Here is a 17,827-nt window from a genome sequence, read left to right as displayed (position 1 = left end):
CATTGTGTACGACCCATTCGCATACATCCATCGTCTACAGCCAACACGCATACACTGGGCACACTGCTATTGTTATGGTGAAAGAGCCATTGGCGGATCAACAACACTGTCCGCCCGGTGGAGGGAAGGCCACGTCCTTTGGTTTCTTTACATTTCCATTTTAAATCAAAACAACTCTCTATCCACTCTTGCATTTACAGCTGAAACATGGCCAGCAAACATCGCCAACAGGATACAACGCGTAGGAGAGTCTTTACAACGCCCAGTCCGACTTATGATTTGAATCTCTGCATCAAGCGCTCCGCCTACCATACCAAGTCAAACAACGGATACAGCCGTCGTCTATACCTCAAAGACTCTCTGCTGGCCCTCAAGAATGAGGCGGAAGCACTCGCATATCTCAAAGACAACACCTCTATCCCTGTTCCAAACGTCGTCGCCAGTTTTGAAGACCGCGGATGTTTTTATTTGATTCTGGAACAGACAGAGGGTTTGGTCAGGGCTGACGAGCTGCCAGCGGAGGCGCACGGCGCCGTCCTCGTCCAGCTGGAGCTGTACGTCGAGGAGCTGCATACGCACCGGAGTTCAAAATGCGAGAGCTTTGTCGGGAAACCGTTTTTTAGCGAGCGTCTTGGTCTAAACCTCCGGACACTGACCCAGGCAGCGTTTGTCAAGGATATGGACGAAGGCTATGTGCTCTGCCATGCCAACTTGGGATGGGAAAACATCCTTGTCGACCCAGAGTCGTACGAAATCAGGTGCATCACCGGCTGGGAGCTCGCCGGGTACTATCCCGTCGAGGTCGAGGGCGCTTACTGGCGCCGACGAGGGCCATGTTTACCTCTGGACGGAGAGGATGACGACCAAAATCAAGTGATTGACCTGCTGTATACCAAGGCAGTGGAAAAGTGGAAGCCGCATATACGGTCAGCGAGACGAGCGGCCGAATTCGAACCCAACTTTCTCGCCTCGACATCGAGCCTGTTCTCGATGCCGCCGACGCAGCGGATAGAGACGGTGCGTGAGGGGTCGCCTCTGCGGCCAAGAGACGACGCCAACGGGGAAAACGGGGTTGGAGAGTGAGTGCCAACGCTGCTCCCAATGCTGACCGTTCAGGACATCCACAGCGCTCCAGCGACGTCTCTGGAAATACGACATCAACCACCCAATCAACATTCCCGTCTCATCCTCCTCTCTCTCGACACATGTAGGGCTTGCAGCGAGGCTGGCCTTGGTAGAAGACTATGAAGCGCTGGCCAAGGACTTGGAGGAGGACGGAGAGGCCTTCTCAGACATGGTCCACGGCATCGGCGGACTCGTCCAGCCTGCCACGGACAGATGGATTGACGTTTACGGTGGGTCGCTACCGAATCTAGCACGCTAACGAAACACAGACAAGACACAGCTGGACCACCTCCATGCCTCCCTTCCTCGTCTCTACCGGACACTCTCCACCTCTCTCTTGGCCAGCCACGACGTCCTGTCACCGCTCTGCAACTACCTCGCGGAAGACTCTCGCCTCGCAACACGTATCAGGCTGCTGAGTATCCAGGACGAAGAAATCGGAGGCGAGCAACTCGCCAAGGATCTAAAGAAGCTACAGACCCGTAAAGACCACAGTATGGTGGGCATGCGAGAAGAAACCAACCGGGTGTTGGGACAAGTTGAAAGAAGGCGATGGAGAGGGTACAAAGAGGTGAGCCCATCGCACAAGACGCTGCTAACGCCCGCAGTTTGCTACCAACCTCCTCGTCCTCTCCCACGCTGCCGAAACCGCCCTCGCTCTGCTTCCCGACCGACCCGTCCGGTTCACCGCTTCGCCTGCAGAATCCGCCGCATTCGAGCAAACCCAGAAACGGATGCTGGACCTCGTCGCTGGCGGCACCGGTGGATGGTCTGTCCAAATCGTCGACGTCCTCAAGTCCTCTCCTGTCCCGCGGCCACCGCTCGCCCCAGTCGCAGAGGACAAGGAGAATGGCAGAGTTCACCGGTCGAGGACGTCCTTCTTCCATCGCTTCTCAGTGCTGCGTGGAGTCGAGAAGGAGGAAAAGCAGCGTCGACGGGTCAGCCGATAGCGCAACCCATCTTCGAGCGGAGCGATACGCCAATGACGGCGGGTAGTGTAGAGGGTGCGATGCAGCTGCTTACCATGCATATCGCCCGCGTAAACTTCAAAAATCTCCGACCCGCGTCGCACCGGGCGGAAATCCCTCCTTGCAGGGCAGATGGGTGTGTGTGTGTGATGGACGGAGTTCGGCCCTCCGGAGCTCGCCGCCGAAGACGACCGTCTAGCGGCTTCTAGGCCTCGAGGCTGGGCGCCGTTTCTGCCTCCGCGTGGACGTAGATCTCGTCGTGGATCTTTCCATTTGTTCGGCCAAAGGAACATCCCGCCAGGAGTAGGCGGCAACTTGGCAGCACTGCTTGACCACAAGAATATAAATAGCAAGGAAAAAAAAAATGGATAGCATTTTTATGCTCCAGAAAACATTCCTGGCCCAGCAACCCAATACATTCAGAGTCGCCGAGAACGCGTAACACGGGAAGCACTCGATAGTGCAACAGTGGCATACGAGACGAAACAAGGGGATGAGCGAACAAATCGAGAAACACTATTTCTGCCCTCACTGCGGACAGGTCGACTATGGGACGACCTTGCCAGCACCAGGGACGACGTGTCATCGCTGCAGGGTGGGTCTCGATGGCTCTCGAGGCTTTGGGAAGCTGACAGCTCGCAGCGCGTTGTCCTCGACGGGTTCGATGGCATCTTTCCCGACGAGAAGTATGTCAAGGTCTCATGACAATCCGCCACGCGCACTCGGCAGCTGGCCAAGGTAAGCCTCGCGCCGGGGACGCGTGCTGACGCGCCACAGGTGGCGGTAGAGCAGGTGTGCTACGGATGGCTGCCTGGAGATGTAGATGCAACGCATAGTCAGGACTGGAATGTATACTTGGCCGACAGCCACTACCTGGATGGTTGAATGCTCAAGGCGGACATCGCCGCCGCCATGATAATAAACAATAAAGGATGACCTCATTCAACAGTGGAAACGCTGTGCTGACAGGGAGCGAGGTGTTTTGATGATATGGAACACTCTGTCGATGTTGATTATGTAATACAGGAAGGTGTGTATCTTCTAGCAGCTTCGAGAAGCACAGAGGCGCGTGGCGATGACGTTGGGTGCGTGGCACCAGGGGTGAGCTGGAAGAGCCGGTAATGGAGAGTGGCCGCTGGTCCGGTGGGTTAGAGTCAGAAGATGATGGTGGAGACTGGAGGATAGGTGCGTCTGTGATGTTTATCTTACTGTCGACTGGCGGTGGAATGTGAAGGCTGCCACCTCCCTCGTTTCATGGAGCTGCTGCCGTCGGAAGGTGGATGATGGGTTGAGACCATGACATGACATGCTGCAGTGCAAGACGCTCTATCGCTGCTAATCTTAACATTTACCAGGCATATATGATCGATGGATGTCTCCTGCAACTCCCTAGACCTGTGGGTTCTGAGAACGTAAGGCGTCGTGAACATCAATATCTCCATCGCACTCCCACGGGTAAGCAAGCCAGACATCAGGCGTGTCGACTGCTGAAAAGTATGCGACATGGTCTGGCAGCTCTCCAGCTTTTGGCTTGAGCCTGGTAAGCCGTCAGCGGCTACTCAGCCATAGGTAGGCCATACACACTTGTTGTGAACCACAAAGATACCAAGCGTCGTCTCTTTTCTCAATCTCTCTCTCTCGACCTCATCAGTCACCTCGGCCAGTTGCTTCTCAATATCGGATTGGAGTTCCCGGATGGTGTACATGAGCGTCGTGCGGGTGTCGTCGACCTCGTCGACGATGAGAATATGCCTGCCGAGGAGCCCGCCGTGGGAAAAGTTTTGTCCGAGCTGGCAGGCAATCGTGGTCAGCTTTGGCCGTCGATGGACAGAGAAGGATAGTGCGATGACTTGCCGTGGAAAAATCAAGCCATTGAGTCCTGACTACTTCCGTTCCGACCTTTTCTTCAACCTGTCATAGACAAAGTCAGCCAACGTTTTAGTCACAGACAGCCGTCTAGTTTACAGCCTCCCATCGGCCAAGTCAACAGTCGGTGAATGTATATCATCTTTCAGCTTAAAAACGTGTTTGGGTATGCGACGACCTTCTTCGAAATCAAAGGAGGGTAAGTGGAGCATAAGGGTAGATAGCTGTGGAAGGGCACGTTTGCAAGCGCATGGCTGCGACTTGAGCGTAAAGGTTTGGGCACTTTGGCAGAACTTTCTCTTACGGCCAGTCATGAAATAGACTTACACCTCCCATAGACTCATAGAGTGCAAGCCCGACAGCCTGGATAGGTATATTCCTCTTCTTTCCATTCACATCAGTTTTCAGTTGTGTCCGTAGGATACGAGCCGGAATAAAACCCCCTCCACCGATAGCAATGAAGAGAGTGGGAGCTGGAAATGACAGCATGGAAATTGTTAGACCGACAACATCTTTGAGTTGCAACATGACAAACCTACCAAACTCTTTTTTGATCTTGGCGGCCGTATTTTGGATAGCAGAATGAATATCATTGTAGCTCAGACGGAGCCTAGAGGTAGTCAGCTATGTCTTCCTCCACAAGGTGGATCGATTGGTAACAGATCACTTACATGGGTACTTCAGATGGTGGGTGGGACATGCTGATAGCTGTTTGGATAGTTTTGTAGTACTTTCAGCTTCAAATGATTGTCTACTAAGGATATGAGAAGACCAGCAATGAGAAGGACCATCTTTTAAAGTCACGTGATTATAAAGAAGTTTTTACGTAATTCCATCTTGTGCGCGTCTCAAAACATCTTTCAACAATTCATAAATGTCATTTTAAACGAAAAAGAGCGACATTGTACTCTTAATCCTGACGCCTTGACTGGTGCATTGGGGCGATATAAAACTGCATTATGAGCAATCTGCCTATAGCGGATTGGAATTTCAACCAGTTTGCCGACCTTCAATACCTTCTCACAAGAGTACTTACCCAACCAACAACCACTTCTTTACGGAAACTATACCAGCAGCTAGAGGAAACCAAGCCATGGTTATTGAACTTGACGCTTCTTCCAGCTCCAAATGAAAAGGACAAGCAAGAAATCGAGAAAAGTGAGTGATATGCACTATTCTACTGGTTGAAACTTAAAATTGCCATAGATCCAATAGAGCTGCCAAATGGGACATCTATACATATCAAGGGTGATCTCCTTGATGCGACAAATGCGGTATCATCCACACTCAACCTATCACAATTTCTTTCAGCTATTCTTGCGCTTCAATCAGAAAGTCAAAGAGCTCAATATCCTTCTCGATCCATACCCGAAATCTCCGTCTACCTGCTGTATCGATGGCAAATCGACTTATTGGACTTTCTTCATGAAATCATACGAGTTACTTTAATATCAGGAGAAGAGTTAGGGCAGCATTTCGAGCCACTACGAGTTTTTGTAGATGATTTATTAAATTGCAAAGTCTCTATTGGCCTGGGAAAAGGTGATGGAACGTTGATTGATCAAATCCTTTCCCAGCTCTCACATCTATCCACTCAAACAGAAACTCTCATGTCCTCTCAATGCAATGGTCATGAAGCATACGAGTTGCTCACCTTTCAGCTCACAGCGTTAAGAACGTCCCAAAACAAGATCGCTTCCATCCTGTGCTTGGTTGCTGAAGGTGGTCGGCTAGGGAGAGGCCAGGTTATTAGAACTTTGAAATGGTTGAAGGGGTTAAATGCAACAAAAGGACAAGATGGCGTAGTTGGGCTGGTGATGAGTGGGATGATGGCTGCATGGAAGCCATTAGAGACGATTGATGCCTCTGATCCAAGATATGATGTAGGTTGTTATTGTTAAAATATAGATGTAGTGATGACGTCTGTATAGATTGCAGAGGACTGGTGCCATGATATCAAATTCCTCAAAATAGCTTCTAGTCTTGTGGTGAGTCTAGACTGTTTCTGCCGAAGCGCTAGCACCCAATTCTTGATATCTAATAAGTAATAGCTGCAAGATCCATGGCCTTCAATTAATCTTTTCCAACCTCTGAAACTTGCTTGGTCGGCCTTTTATCAGTCGCTTTTGAGGCATGACCCATCTGTCGTTCAAACTGGTATAGATATCCATGAAATCGAAGGCTGGCTGTTGGATTCTATCAACAGTGGCGCTCTTCATTACTTGCATGATCTTGTTAGCTCGATTAGGAGAGAAAGAAATTGGGAAGAAGAAGACCGAGAAACTCAACTTGAAGAAGTTGGGGAAGTGGTAAAATTGGCAACAGCAACAAATCCACAGAATGACTCTTTTTTCTTCAATCAAATTCGAGATTTACTTTGTTTCTTGGCGAGCAAGAAGCAATTCCTACGGAACCTTCGCAATAAAGAAGAAGACTCGTTAACAGCCTCTCGTCGCGCATCATCTCTTCCGCAAGCACAAAATCAAAACTATCAAGCATATTTAAGGCTAGTAGGAACCGTCTATAAGAGTTTGCCAGAAGACGAGGGATTAGAGTTGTGGGAAAACAGTTCTTTTACTTCAACAGTTCTCGATACTCGTGGTGGTTTTCCTGGGCGTGCATTTTGGTCCATGCTTTCAGCAATCTCGCGAGGGCCTGAGTGTAGTAAATTATGTTACGAGAAAATGAAAGAAACTCGCCTTCCTTGGACATCACTTTTCAAATTCTATCAACACTATATAGAAATCATGCCTCGCCTCTATGAATCTGGGCCTATTACTAGCGGGCGAACTCCATCAATGGAGCCCATGCCTATCGATGAAGTTGAAGTGTGTATTGGATGGACGAATGTGCTTAAAACTGTAGTAGAAGGTAGTGAGATAGCAAGATTAGGATTGGCGGGCAGCGCTGGAGGAGCAAAGGGAGGCGCTTTAACAACTTTATGGGAGTTCGTGAACTGCGATAACGTTCCGCTTCGTCTCAAAGCATCTATCCTCAATGTCATCACAGCTTTCATCCAAGGACCAGCAACATCTGGCCTTGTTGATGATGATCTGTTGAATCAGGCGGTATCAGCATTTGAGAAAATAACTTTCCGAGATCCTGGGACAGATTGCCGATATATCTTGGAATCGCAAAGGGTTATTCCACCCTTGGGCTGGCTTGTCAAAATGAGCTATATTGAGGATGAAACAGGAGAGTATCTGCTCAGTAGGAGTTATGTTGAATTCCTTACTGCCTTGCTTCCTTCAATCTCTTCTGATAAATCTTCAGGCGGACGATCATTAAAATTGGTCAACGCTCTTAGAAGAGGAACTTTTCATATTCTTGATGGGATTATACCAAGCCTCAAAACCAGGCGGTATGCAGTACCAAACGAAAGATGGAGCGTTTTGGCTACAATAATCACATTCTTCGAAAAGGCACTCTTATCGTTCAACATCGCCGAGCTTCTTTCTCCCGTTTCTCCCACACTCATCTTACAGTCAAAGGGTAAAGCACGAACACTCATTCAAGTAGCCTTAGAGCTGGTGGAAGAGCCTGGCTTTCTTGTTATGCTACGTATACTGAGCGACGAGTCAATTTTTGGGCTTTTAGCCGAAGTTCTTGATAATGCCTCCAGCCTCGGTGAAACAAGAAGCAAGGTAGCTGAAGATGTATTAAGAGGGATTTTGAGGACTTTCCAAAGAATTCACTCTATCCAGCTGGTGTTTGCGGACGTGCTTCTGCTTGCACTTTCTGACTCATCTCGTAACACAATATTCTCGTTCCGTACGCCATACGGGTTACAGCCTCTTGACAATCACCTTCTCAGACATTTGTCAAATGTCAATACTATCGCTCTTTTGGTGGGTGATTCCGATGCCGCTGTCTCGTATTTGGCAGTCAAGCTAGTAGCAGCATTGGCACAGAGTCCAATTTTCAATCGGGCGGATGTCTTTAAAGGAGTATATAATGGAGCTGTGAATAGATTGGCAGGAGTTTTAGACGCCAGTGATGATTCCATAAGGATCAGTCAAGGCTTCTCAAGAAGACTAGATATTGAGGGTAATGAAGTTGAGAATTTCGAGAAAGCAGAAGAGGTTGCCCTCCAAGGAAATATAGATACTATTAAAGATGATCTTCCCATGATTATACGTTCCGTCATTCTTGACATACTTGTGGACGGTACCGGGCCAGAGGTCACAACTCCAAATATTGCCCACTTCCTTCTCGGATACAATTTTCGACACCGAGACTTCGTATTGCAAGAAAACGACAGTTGCTTGCATGTTGTATTGAAACAAATGCTTGAAGGAGCCGACTTGAGCGGACCTACCAACGATGGGATTCTCGAAATTCACCCGCAACTGGGAGCTAAAAGCGCTGAGCTTATGTATCAGCTTTTCTCGCATCCTCTAACTGGCCAGACCACCTTGGCTTTTGCTATGTCCGTTACCGGATACTCTGCAAGACAATTAGCTAGTCTACAGAGACGATGCCCCCAATGGCATCCTTCCACAGGTCTAGCAATAACAAATTTTGACGAGATACCTACCACTGCAGAGGTGCTTGTTGCTTTCTTAGAGTTTCAAAGATGGATTGTCTCATCAAGTGCTCTTGAAATCTTTTCCTACGATGGTCATGGCGCCTCTGCTTCGAGGATTGCTCAGATATTGTTTCATGGGCGAGCTGAGGAGGACGAGATTGAAGAAGAGCTTGTTCATATTCCACCACTGTTAGTTGATTTGCTCATGTCTGTCGACATTCAGTGGGTTGAACCGCCTCCAGAAAGCCGCCAGTTAGAGTTTTATGCTTCTTTCGAATTCGATGCTTACAAGTCTCCTGATATTGATTGGTGGGATCTTACCTCACTTTCAGCAGGATTGAAGACTTTTCGTAAGTCTCTTGAGAGACAAGGAGCTATCACGGCTGCTTCAGCCGATGCCATTGAGAAGGAAGCCGAATTTATTCTACAAAAGCTTGGAGGAAAAAATAGGGATACAGATGTAGCAATTGCCAAAGGAAATTTCCTTGCGGCTTGGAATGAGTTACTCAGAGTTGGACTGACTATGCTCTTCCGACACATCACTGAAGATGAAAGAGAGGTTGTCCTTCTGGACTTGCTGAATGCTCTCTTGGCTCGATTGGATGGAGATCCCGCGCCTGGTGTCATGGACATTGTCTGCGAAGCGGTGTTGGTCACCATGACAAGCTTGGTTAACGAGCTCAGAGAGTGGGAAGGTGTAAACTTGCCAATGAGTCAGCTGTCTCAGGTCTTAGAGAAGATCATTGATGGCGCCACAAAGCCTGGTTCTACGGAGACTGCTCGAGGCAATCTCTACGCTGCTGTCACGCAGTATCTTCAACTGATCGTACCAGTCAATATTGCAGATGATAAATCGGCTGTTGCTACTTCTCTAAATGATATTACTACCCCTACGCTCCAACGTGTAACACTCAACGTTATTTCAAGCAAAAAGGATCGTTTACTGACAGCACTTTGTCGAGATGCAATGGACGATCGCGATGTATGGAAGACGGAGTGTTTCGCTCTCCTAGGAGGAATTGTTGGACTATGCCAGGGAGACAGAGATAGACACATTCTGAATGGTTTAGTCACTAGTGGATATCTACCTTTATTCGTCAGGAGTGTCAAGGAGAAAGAGCTTGCACTCTTGGAATGTTTGTCATCAGAAGCTGGTCAGTTCGCAGGTTATCCCATTTGGGCAAAACTAATTTGCTTGCAGAAAATCTACATGCATACTGGGTATTTGAGGCTAAAATGGCATTCCTTATCTCGCTCGCCTCGAGTCGTAAAGGCTCGGAAGACCTTCTCAATTGTGGCTTGTTTGAGATTCTTGCTACATGCGGCTTCATCAACGTTCAACTTAATGAGGAAGTGGTAGATGAGGCAGTAATCTCAGAATTCTGGACAAGACAGCACAGAGTTACCATTTGTTCCTTGCAGCTCTTAGCAAGAGTGCTATCAAACTTACACAAAGGTCAAAGATCGGGAGCAGATCATGTACGCTTCATCTCCATTACATTGTTTGAAGTCCTTACTTATAACAATCATAGGCTCTGAGTTTCTTCAACGCCCATCGACAAGCCATCCTTGCCATTCTCAGCGAGGGACAGCAAAATTTCACTCCCACAACGCTTGAGGAAATTAAGCTTGTTGTTTCCATCTTTGCTATGATAATTCACAAAGTTGCTTCCGAAGACTTGCAATCTGTAACGAGTTTTGGGGCTTTCCATCTGGCAGTGTTATCAGTCGCCGCTCAATCATTTGACAAAAGCTTATGGTCAGAATCTGCTGAAGAAGACGTCAGAAGTGAGTGGCCATTCCTTTACCTTTGACAATATCTGATCTTTCTGATAAACCATTGAGTAGTTGAACACGCTATGCTTTTACTCAATCAAAGCCTCCTGACCTACCTTGCCGCAGCAACGAAATCACTCAAAGCATCAAGTGGCAACCCAGTTTTTATCACCGGTGTTCAGCGCAGCCAAGCTAACTCAGTTAGATACATTGCGTCTGCTCCTACTTTACAAATGTCTGTTAACTATTTGGCAGATCTAGTGGGAAATGTCGAGCAGATCAGTACTATCTGGGAGAGTTATTTAGAGAGACAACAAGACGGGGGAGACCTGGATGCTGAAGAGCTTCAAGTATGTGCAATTCCACTGATATGTGTGGAACGACATTGATGTGTTTTTTAGAGATTGGATATTGCTTTCACAAATGATGTCCCCTTAACAGACGATTTGATAATGAATGCGTTCATTAGCAAGAGTCAGGCTTTATTCAGTGGGCGCTTTTCTTTGATCTGAGCTTTACGCTGCTAACGGATATAAAAGTTATGATTGAAACTCTCCTCCTTTTAATTTGGCGGCATCTCCTCTTCTACGCAGGTGATGTTCGCTCTAATCTCGCTTACCCACAGCCGGTCGATCTCTCCAATTCCCTTTCGCTATCCATGAAGGGGGTCGACAGCTCCAGACTGGGTAACGGAAAATACGATATGGAGGCTAGCAAGAGTGGCACAGGATTGTTGAAGGTACTTGAACGTGTTGCGACATCGCTAAGGAGCACGTTGGGGATTTTGGATGACATGGAAACTGTACGCCTACCTCTCCCTTGTCCTACCTTTTTTCGGTGTGCTGGACTGACAACTTGTGATGCAGAACCTTGAATTACAAAAGATGCTGCTGGCCTTCAAGGGCGATGCGTACTATGGTATGCTCCTGAGGAGGCTAAAAGAATTAATAGGAGGACTCGTGGGCGAGAATGAGTTTGACGAAGGCAACCCATAATGGCAGTATGGGAATCCAGCCCATCTGGACAAACCGAATGATCACGTTGAGAGGATGTCTGATTCGTAGCAATGCATAACTGTATCTGATATGTGCGTCGTCTAGCATTGTTGTGCAAGCCGACAAACCATTCATCCGCTGTCACTTGACGTACAAGGAAGATCAACAGATAGCCCTCCAATTGCTTGCCTCCTACAACGTCCATTCTCAATCTACAAAATTCGTCCATCTCACAGCACTATCCGTTCATCTACTCATCATCCTCTCTACTAACCGGCGGCTTTATTTTCAACCCATCTCCACCAAGACTGCCCAGCTTGATGATACTCCCGTCGCTCTTCTCTACTCTCTTCAGCTGCCCGCTCTTTGGTCCACTTTCACCCCCGCTAGCGAGGATGCCTGTCTCGGCGATGGTGGGATGACTCGCCAGTTCAATAGGAGCACCCATATCCAAGTATGCAGAATCTTGAGGAGGAGAAAAAGACTGGCCGGGATACTGAGGAGGGCCGTCTACGGGTGAGTGAAGCGGAGGAAAGATGGACTCTTTGTACGGGCTGTCATTCTCTGGCTGAGGTGGAAGAGACGCTGGTTGATTGTTGAGTTTGGAAGGATCAATGGGCGGAGATGTGGCCGCTTTCCGTTGCTCCAGACCAATTGGCTCGGCGGCGCTCGCCGCCGCATGGGAGCTGCCTGCTGGGCTAGGGCTGGGCTGAAAGTTGGACATGTCAAGAGTAGGATTATTCATTTTTGGACGCGAGTTGAACATTGTTCAGTTGGTAATAATGAAATCCCCTGTTGCACACAGCCAAAATTTGCTTCCGTGATTACGTATCCAGTTAAGTTTGTGAAAATGAATAACCCAAGTAGTAAAGGGGAATGGCGGTCTGTGCGTAATAAGTCGTAGTGTTGGCACGAAAGGAATTGGGCTGCGCTTTTTGGTATTGTGAATTGGGAATATTGGCCCAATATGAAGAAAATTTTGGGTGAACCCAGACAAGCGGTACATTCCGAATTTTACCAGAAATCGATCAGCGACTTGCGTCATAGTCCCTCAACTCCGGTGCCTGGATCGTACTTGATCAACATGGCTGTTATCTTCGGTAAATGGAGCCCCGCAAAGCATTTATTCTTCAAGATGGACTGGTCTCTAGCAGGCAGCAGCGAAATGGACTTTGTTTTTCAACTCATGCTCGCTGAGAAAGGCTTACTCAATGGCTAGCGAGTATAGGTCGGTAAATAAAACGCTCGCATCGCCTCTGTTCAGGGAAAGTCTGACAAAGGGACTTGGCCGAAATGCGATGCACTGTTGCTCCTTTTGGGATAGGAGGCATGTGGACGATAAAAAGAGAAAGGCAGGAGGGATGAGCAGTTAAATACTAGGTAGTTTTTTAAATCTCTCTGTAAGATTTATCCAAAACATTCATTTGGATACCGACACTATGGCCAAACTCGTACTTGCATCGCTTCTACTCTCTCTCGTATTAGGTGCCCCTTCAGGCAGAAGCGTTGTTGAAAAGAGGTCTGCACCTCTCAGTTGCGTCCAGTTCCAATATGGTGGTAGGTGCCGTAGAATGAAACTTGGCTATAAGCTGAAAACATGCTGTAGGCCCATTCACTGCATCTGGATCAGATGGTTGGATTCACCTGTACGCCAATATTACTCACTCCGACGCCGATAGTCAGAAGACGACCTTTAAAGAGACTCGTCTTGGCCTGGCACCGGATGGGACGATACAACCCTGCGGAGAGTGCAAGACTACCGAGTTGTTTGGATTTGACGTTTGCCAAAACGATGAGAGAAAAGGTTTCAACGGTTTGTACGTCCTGTTACTGACAGTGACGATTAGAAACAGAGCTGACCGTCACGACCAGAGTGAACTCTCCAGCTTCATTCTATGGCCATATTGTCTACCGCAATGTTGACAGTGGTGTCAAGTGCCTCACTGCGCGCCCCGGTACCACTGAGGGGGCTCCTCTTCAACTTGAGGATTGCCAGTATGATTATGATTCTGCAGGCAGCAGCAAGCAGTACTTTCAGATGTCTGTCACAGATGGAGGCTTTAGGGCCAATTTGCTTGACCAAAATCAGTATGTACCCTCCCATATGTACCAAAGGAAACAAGAAACTGACTTGATATGTCAGTGTATACGGGCCTGATCCTCAGCTTGAGACTACCAACTCGCTTGTCCTTTACAACATAGAAGGGGCCAAGAAAACGTTTACTGGCTTTGGCTTTAAAGCTCCCGAATTTTAAGCGTAGAATTGTGGTTTTCTAACATGCCCATTGGCATATCTTTATTGTTCATACATTTGTCTTGGTAACCCTCTTGTGACAGCACAGAGACGGACTTGATGCACCCTATTGTACCCGAGTATGAGAAAGGAGACAAGAATGATCCAGTAGGAGTCCAAGTTGTCCATGTATCCTTTATGCTAATACTGATGATGATACTTTGAGGGAGTTGTTATCCTTTGTGGCTACTCTAGGGTTGTAGAAACTTACTCAGAGACAAGAAAAACGGCGTTTTATAAGGGATAGCATGTCCCTCATCTCCGACATTCCCACAAAACACCACCAGCCATTTGATAGCAAGTGTCGAAAATGATTCCTGCTACTCTTCCTACACAGAAACCACCACCCCTCCAGAGCCGACAGGATTGCCCATCACCACCCATCAAGAATCGACGATATCCGCTTCCTATCCCGTCTTCTCCTCTTCGTAATTCTCATTTTATCCAAGATCAGCTTGATTTCAACGGCGCCCGTCCCATTCCTCCAACGCCTGCCATTTCCACCTTCAGTCTCCCACCTCCTATCGGCTTTTTGACTCCTCGTCGTTCTCCTCCTGCTGCAAGTCTCATAAAGTTTCCCCCTGCTCCTCCTCCTACAAGAAACTATACCGCAGGCGCTACAAGTGTCGGTGAAGGGAGCTTGATACCCAACAGTCTCAAGGACCTCTACCAGGTAAGGAGTATGGGCTCCTCTACTGTAAAACCTATCGGGATCCGTCGTCCAGCCAGAGCCGGAGTAGATAAGGGCTTGATGAGTGGTAGCCTAGGTTTTGCAAACAGAATGAAGGAGATCGAATCTGAGCTGTTCAAATATGCTCAGGACGCATCCTCTGTCTGGAGCGAAACCAGCCAAAATGACGACAAAACAATCAAGGGGCTGGAGACCAAGATGAGAAAGGTAGCTATTGATGAGGTAGACGTAGAGTGGTGTTTCCGCTGTGGGAAAGAGGGCGAGAGAGGGGAAATGGAATTGAAAGGGGAAGAAGGAAAGGGGCTGCAATGGACCTGTGGTGAATGTAAGAAAAAACTAGAATGATTAACGCCAGTGTGCTTGCCCTGGCCATGTGTTGAACTGGGATGAGGTCGTCAGTTTGTCATGTATTTCTTCCTCCTGTCGCGAGATACGATGCATTTGCACGCAAAGTATCAATTGTCAGGAGAATACGTCCTGGCCTAGTGATCTTCCATCTTCACCAGTCCTTTATCAGAACAGATCTTTTCCTTATCTCAGCTTCCTTGTCCCCCGGTGTTTGTCCACCATGAGTGTATAGATCTTGGAGTAGTCTGTCAATATCGGGCGTTACGACATAATTTTTATGGACATCGCCTACAACGATGGCGTCTTTCTTCTTGGCGTCCAGATGGACAAATTGCTGTGTAAATGTGGTTGGTACACCTGGCGCGACCTACAAAGATGTATCAACAGACCTGGAAAGTACAGAAAGAGCAAGTGCACGTACGTTCATGACAATGTCGTTGCCAAAAACCATCTTCACTTTCCCACTCTTCATAACCACCATAGTTCCTACCCGTCCTTCTGAAGATTGATTTTGGGCCAGTTTTCTGGCCTTGGATAGAGCAGCAGCTGACCTGATATCGGGCTTTATGTCTTCATCGATTGATAAATCGACTGGACCCCGAGGATGAAATCTTGGAAAAAGATGAGGGAATTGAAACATGAACAGTTTACTCTTAGGATCGTCCTATACGCCGTGAGCCCAGTCCACAACCACAAACATGGTTACTCACGGATCCGCCAGTCACAATAAAATCATGCTCAATGTCTTCTTCTTCCTCCTCATCCTCACTCTCACTCAAGTCAACGGCTTGTGCCGTATTGACCTCCTCAGCCTCTGGTTTTTCATTTCCGCCTGTCTGCATAAAATCTCTTACTCGCCTTCCTCTTTCATCAAGATCTTGATGTTTATCCTCTGAAATCTTTCCATTGTCTCCTCTGAGATGTGACTCTTTTCGTCCTGGAGACACAGGTTCATCTTTTATTGCAAGTATCGGAGCACTAAATTTGCCTTTTCTATCCTTAAGTTTTGAATTCCTGTCAACTTTTTCACCCTTTTCCTTTCCTTGCGTGAGTTTACGATCGCGATATAATGATGTTGGGGCCAGTTCGGAAAGTGTAGAAACGAGATCTATATCAACAGGATGTCCACCAGATGGAAGTCCATCTTCTTCTGAATGGTCAGAATATACTTCGGTGTCAGAAGGATATTCCGCGGTATTTGTGGGAGCCACTGCTGTAAATTTTCTTGATGCTGAGGAGCGTCATTACACAAATTGCGTCAAACTCTAAAAGCTGACGTACATGACGCAACAGGCCTTGGACCTCCAAAGACACCAGCTGCCACAGAGGCAGAAATTAATGGAGCACCCCTTCCTCCAGCTCTACCTCTACCTCTTTCAGAACTGCCTCGCCCTCTAGAGCTCGCACCTCCTCTAGTTGCAGGTAAGGCCGCCGGCGCTGCTTGCTCCTACTACCATATCAGAGGCTCTGTCCTATTTTCAACTTGTAACGCTTACGGTCTTAACCTCAACTTCGCTAGTTATTTTGTTAGTGTCAAGACGAGGATACTTTATCAGCTACAGCTCACCTTTTCGGTCTTCTGATAGGAACCTTGGGCTTAAACTTCATTTTCTGTATTCCCAAAGGTGGTCCCCATTCATTGGGTACAGGAGTTGAGCCAGGCGTGCTTTGTGCAGAAGCAGGTGCACTGCCATCATCACCAGCTGACGGCCTAGAGCTCTCTGCGGCAATGATCAGGTTAGGTACTCCTGGTCTCTTTGACATTTTGAAAAGTGTTGAGGAAATGTTTAAAGCTCAAGACTGGATGTAAAGTAGATGTATAAAGTCAAAATCTCAGTCGGGTCACGTGATAGTTGCTCTTCTGATTTTTAATTTCAATTAGAAATGACAAGTTTGATTAGGAAATAAAGCTTATTGTGTGCCTCCACTTTAGTAATAGCCGAAGGGATGACGCCTTCAACAATCATTGTAATCGTTGCCACTCTTTTCTATCCTGTACTTTACGACTTTTTCTACATTATCATAATTGATATTACAAAAGACCTAAAACTTTACAAAGACAAAACCCAGCAGCTATGCCCACAGATCTTCCATACGCTGCCGAAGCTGAGGCGTCTCTCTCAAACGACGAGCTTGAAGTGCGTTGTCCAAGTCTCATTGCCTAGTCCTATTCAAAAGGCTAAAATATAACTTGATAGGTGTTAAGAAGACAATATTACAAAGAAATCGAGCAGGGACATGTCTCTGTACAAAGCAAATTCAACTATGGTAAGTTGTAGGGATAGGTGTAACCATCTACCTCTTCCTTTTGACGTGGAGACACAGCCAAATTGACGGCTTGAAGGGTGGGGATTGATAAAGTCACAAAGCCCTGAGTTTCAGACCAATGGTATCAAGCTTCTCCAAGGTTGGTCAGTTTTGCTTGTTAGTGCTTCCTGACAATTCATCAAAAATGCCTCCAGAGATTTACTCTGCTTCTGCCGATCATCGCCGAGAATGCACTTATTACATTGCTTTGGGCTACTACAAACTTCGAAACTATGGTTATGCCCGCAAGTTTAATAACCTGTTATTGTCCGTTGAGCCTGGAAACCTGCAGGCCCAGAGCTTAGCTGCTCTGATTGACAATGCTGTAAAGAGAGATGGACTGATAGGTTGGTGTTTATACTCGTGTCTGATAGACAATGACAACAGCTTAACGATAAATAGGTATTGGATTGGCCACAGGTGCTGTGGCCGTCGTAGGCTTGATTGTAGGATCACTGTGGAATCGTTCCAGAAAATGAACACTATGCTCCTTTTTCCCATCTATGAGCAGCCATCAATTCTATTACGTTTTCCCTCTGTGATAGAATTTGGGACATGTTAAGAGAGTAATTGCTAATTGTTTTTTGTTGCTAGTGTTTTGAACGTTCAAATACATTTGCGTTCAGTCCACAAATATTAACAAGTTCACAGAACTTTTTTGAATTCAATCTAGGCATTAGCTTACCAGCAACACCATCTTTCAAGACATCTTGACAAAGTAGCGATTATCATTGAGAATCCTCAAACATCCATATCGTTGACAAAGATTACCACGACATATCCTTGGCATTTCATGTTGACCTGCTTATCACTACGAAGTAGACTCTTACAGTCTGTCACGCCCGGCTGTTGAGCGATTGAACTCAGGTAGGATACTTTTGCTTCACAACGAACTAATGAACTGGGCACTACTTCTTTTCCCGTATTAGA

The 17,827-nt window shown here is 47.2% G+C and overlaps 9 protein-coding genes across 9 annotated transcripts; 6 read left to right on the top strand and 3 right to left on the bottom strand.

Moving 5' to 3' along the window:
• Window positions 1-207: 207 nt before the first annotated feature.
• On the top strand, window positions 208-1,083 carry L203_102256 (uncharacterized protein; the record flags this gene model as incomplete). Its single annotated transcript, XM_066211683.1, has 1 exon — window positions 208-1,083. One exon carries the CDS (start codon window positions 208-210, stop codon window positions 1,081-1,083), a length of 876 nt encoding a protein of 291 aa, XP_066067780.1.
• A 161-nt stretch (window positions 1,084-1,244) lies between these two features.
• Window positions 1,245-3,458, top strand: L203_102255 (uncharacterized protein; the record flags this gene model as incomplete). Its single annotated transcript, XM_066211682.1, has 9 exons — window positions 1,245-1,355; window positions 1,400-1,624; window positions 1,734-2,063; window positions 2,122-2,229; window positions 2,517-2,688; window positions 2,736-2,779; window positions 3,063-3,178; window positions 3,267-3,278; window positions 3,449-3,458. 9 exons carry the CDS (start codon window positions 1,245-1,247, stop codon window positions 3,456-3,458), a joined length of 1,128 nt encoding a protein of 375 aa, XP_066067779.1.
• A 24-nt stretch (window positions 3,459-3,482) lies between these two features.
• Window positions 3,483-4,659, bottom strand: L203_102254 (uncharacterized protein; the record flags this gene model as incomplete). The annotated part of the gene is made up of 6 exons (XM_066211681.1): window positions 3,483-3,630; window positions 3,678-3,883; window positions 3,948-4,004; window positions 4,287-4,432; window positions 4,499-4,569; window positions 4,631-4,659. 6 exons carry the CDS (start codon window positions 4,657-4,659, stop codon window positions 3,483-3,485), a joined length of 657 nt encoding a protein of 218 aa, XP_066067778.1.
• Window positions 4,660-4,918: 259 nt separating this feature from the next.
• L203_102253 (uncharacterized protein) lies at window positions 4,919-11,258 on the top strand (the record flags this gene model as incomplete). Its single annotated transcript, XM_066211680.1, has 10 exons — window positions 4,919-5,117; window positions 5,166-5,842; window positions 5,891-5,947; window positions 6,011-9,641; window positions 9,689-9,966; window positions 10,020-10,275; window positions 10,336-10,613; window positions 10,665-10,752; window positions 10,803-11,065; window positions 11,130-11,258. 10 exons carry the CDS (start codon window positions 4,919-4,921, stop codon window positions 11,256-11,258), a joined length of 5,856 nt encoding a protein of 1,951 aa, XP_066067777.1.
• A 250-nt stretch (window positions 11,259-11,508) lies between these two features.
• L203_102252 (uncharacterized protein) lies at window positions 11,509-11,982 on the bottom strand (the record flags this gene model as incomplete). The annotated part of the gene is made up of 1 exon (XM_066211679.1): window positions 11,509-11,982. One exon carries the CDS (start codon window positions 11,980-11,982, stop codon window positions 11,509-11,511), a length of 474 nt encoding a protein of 157 aa, XP_066067776.1.
• A 715-nt stretch (window positions 11,983-12,697) lies between these two features.
• L203_102251 (uncharacterized protein) lies at window positions 12,698-13,513 on the top strand (the record flags this gene model as incomplete). The annotated part of the gene is made up of 4 exons (XM_066211678.1): window positions 12,698-12,815; window positions 12,865-13,075; window positions 13,131-13,346; window positions 13,402-13,513. 4 exons carry the CDS (start codon window positions 12,698-12,700, stop codon window positions 13,511-13,513), a joined length of 657 nt encoding a protein of 218 aa, XP_066067775.1.
• Window positions 13,514-13,861: 348 nt separating this feature from the next.
• On the top strand, window positions 13,862-14,587 carry L203_102250 (uncharacterized protein; the record flags this gene model as incomplete). Its single annotated transcript, XM_066211677.1, has 1 exon — window positions 13,862-14,587. One exon carries the CDS (start codon window positions 13,862-13,864, stop codon window positions 14,585-14,587), a length of 726 nt encoding a protein of 241 aa, XP_066067774.1.
• A 154-nt stretch (window positions 14,588-14,741) lies between these two features.
• Window positions 14,742-16,354, bottom strand: L203_102249 (uncharacterized protein; the record flags this gene model as incomplete). Its single annotated transcript, XM_066211676.1, has 6 exons — window positions 14,742-14,957; window positions 15,012-15,254; window positions 15,301-15,821; window positions 15,872-16,037; window positions 16,087-16,105; window positions 16,158-16,354. The coding sequence occupies 6 exons, from the start codon at window positions 16,352-16,354 to the stop codon at window positions 14,742-14,744; spliced, it is 1,362 nt and encodes a 453-aa protein (XP_066067773.1).
• Window positions 16,355-16,665: 311 nt separating this feature from the next.
• On the top strand, window positions 16,666-17,376 carry L203_102248 (mitochondria fission 1 protein; the record flags this gene model as incomplete). Its single annotated transcript, XM_066211675.1, has 5 exons — window positions 16,666-16,728; window positions 16,789-16,858; window positions 16,935-16,997; window positions 17,053-17,244; window positions 17,300-17,376. The coding sequence occupies 5 exons, from the start codon at window positions 16,666-16,668 to the stop codon at window positions 17,374-17,376; spliced, it is 465 nt and encodes a 154-aa protein (XP_066067772.1).
• Between the last annotated feature and the right edge of the window lie 451 nt (window positions 17,377-17,827).

The sequence above is a fragment of the Cryptococcus depauperatus genome, chromosome 2 (assembly GCF_001720195.1).
Source record: "Cryptococcus depauperatus CBS 7841 chromosome 2, complete sequence".
Taxonomy (NCBI): Eukaryota; Fungi; Basidiomycota; class Tremellomycetes; order Tremellales; family Cryptococcaceae; genus Cryptococcus; species Cryptococcus depauperatus.
The sequence above is the reverse complement of the archived record's forward strand: the minus strand, read 5'-3'. Positions and strand labels throughout refer to the sequence as shown.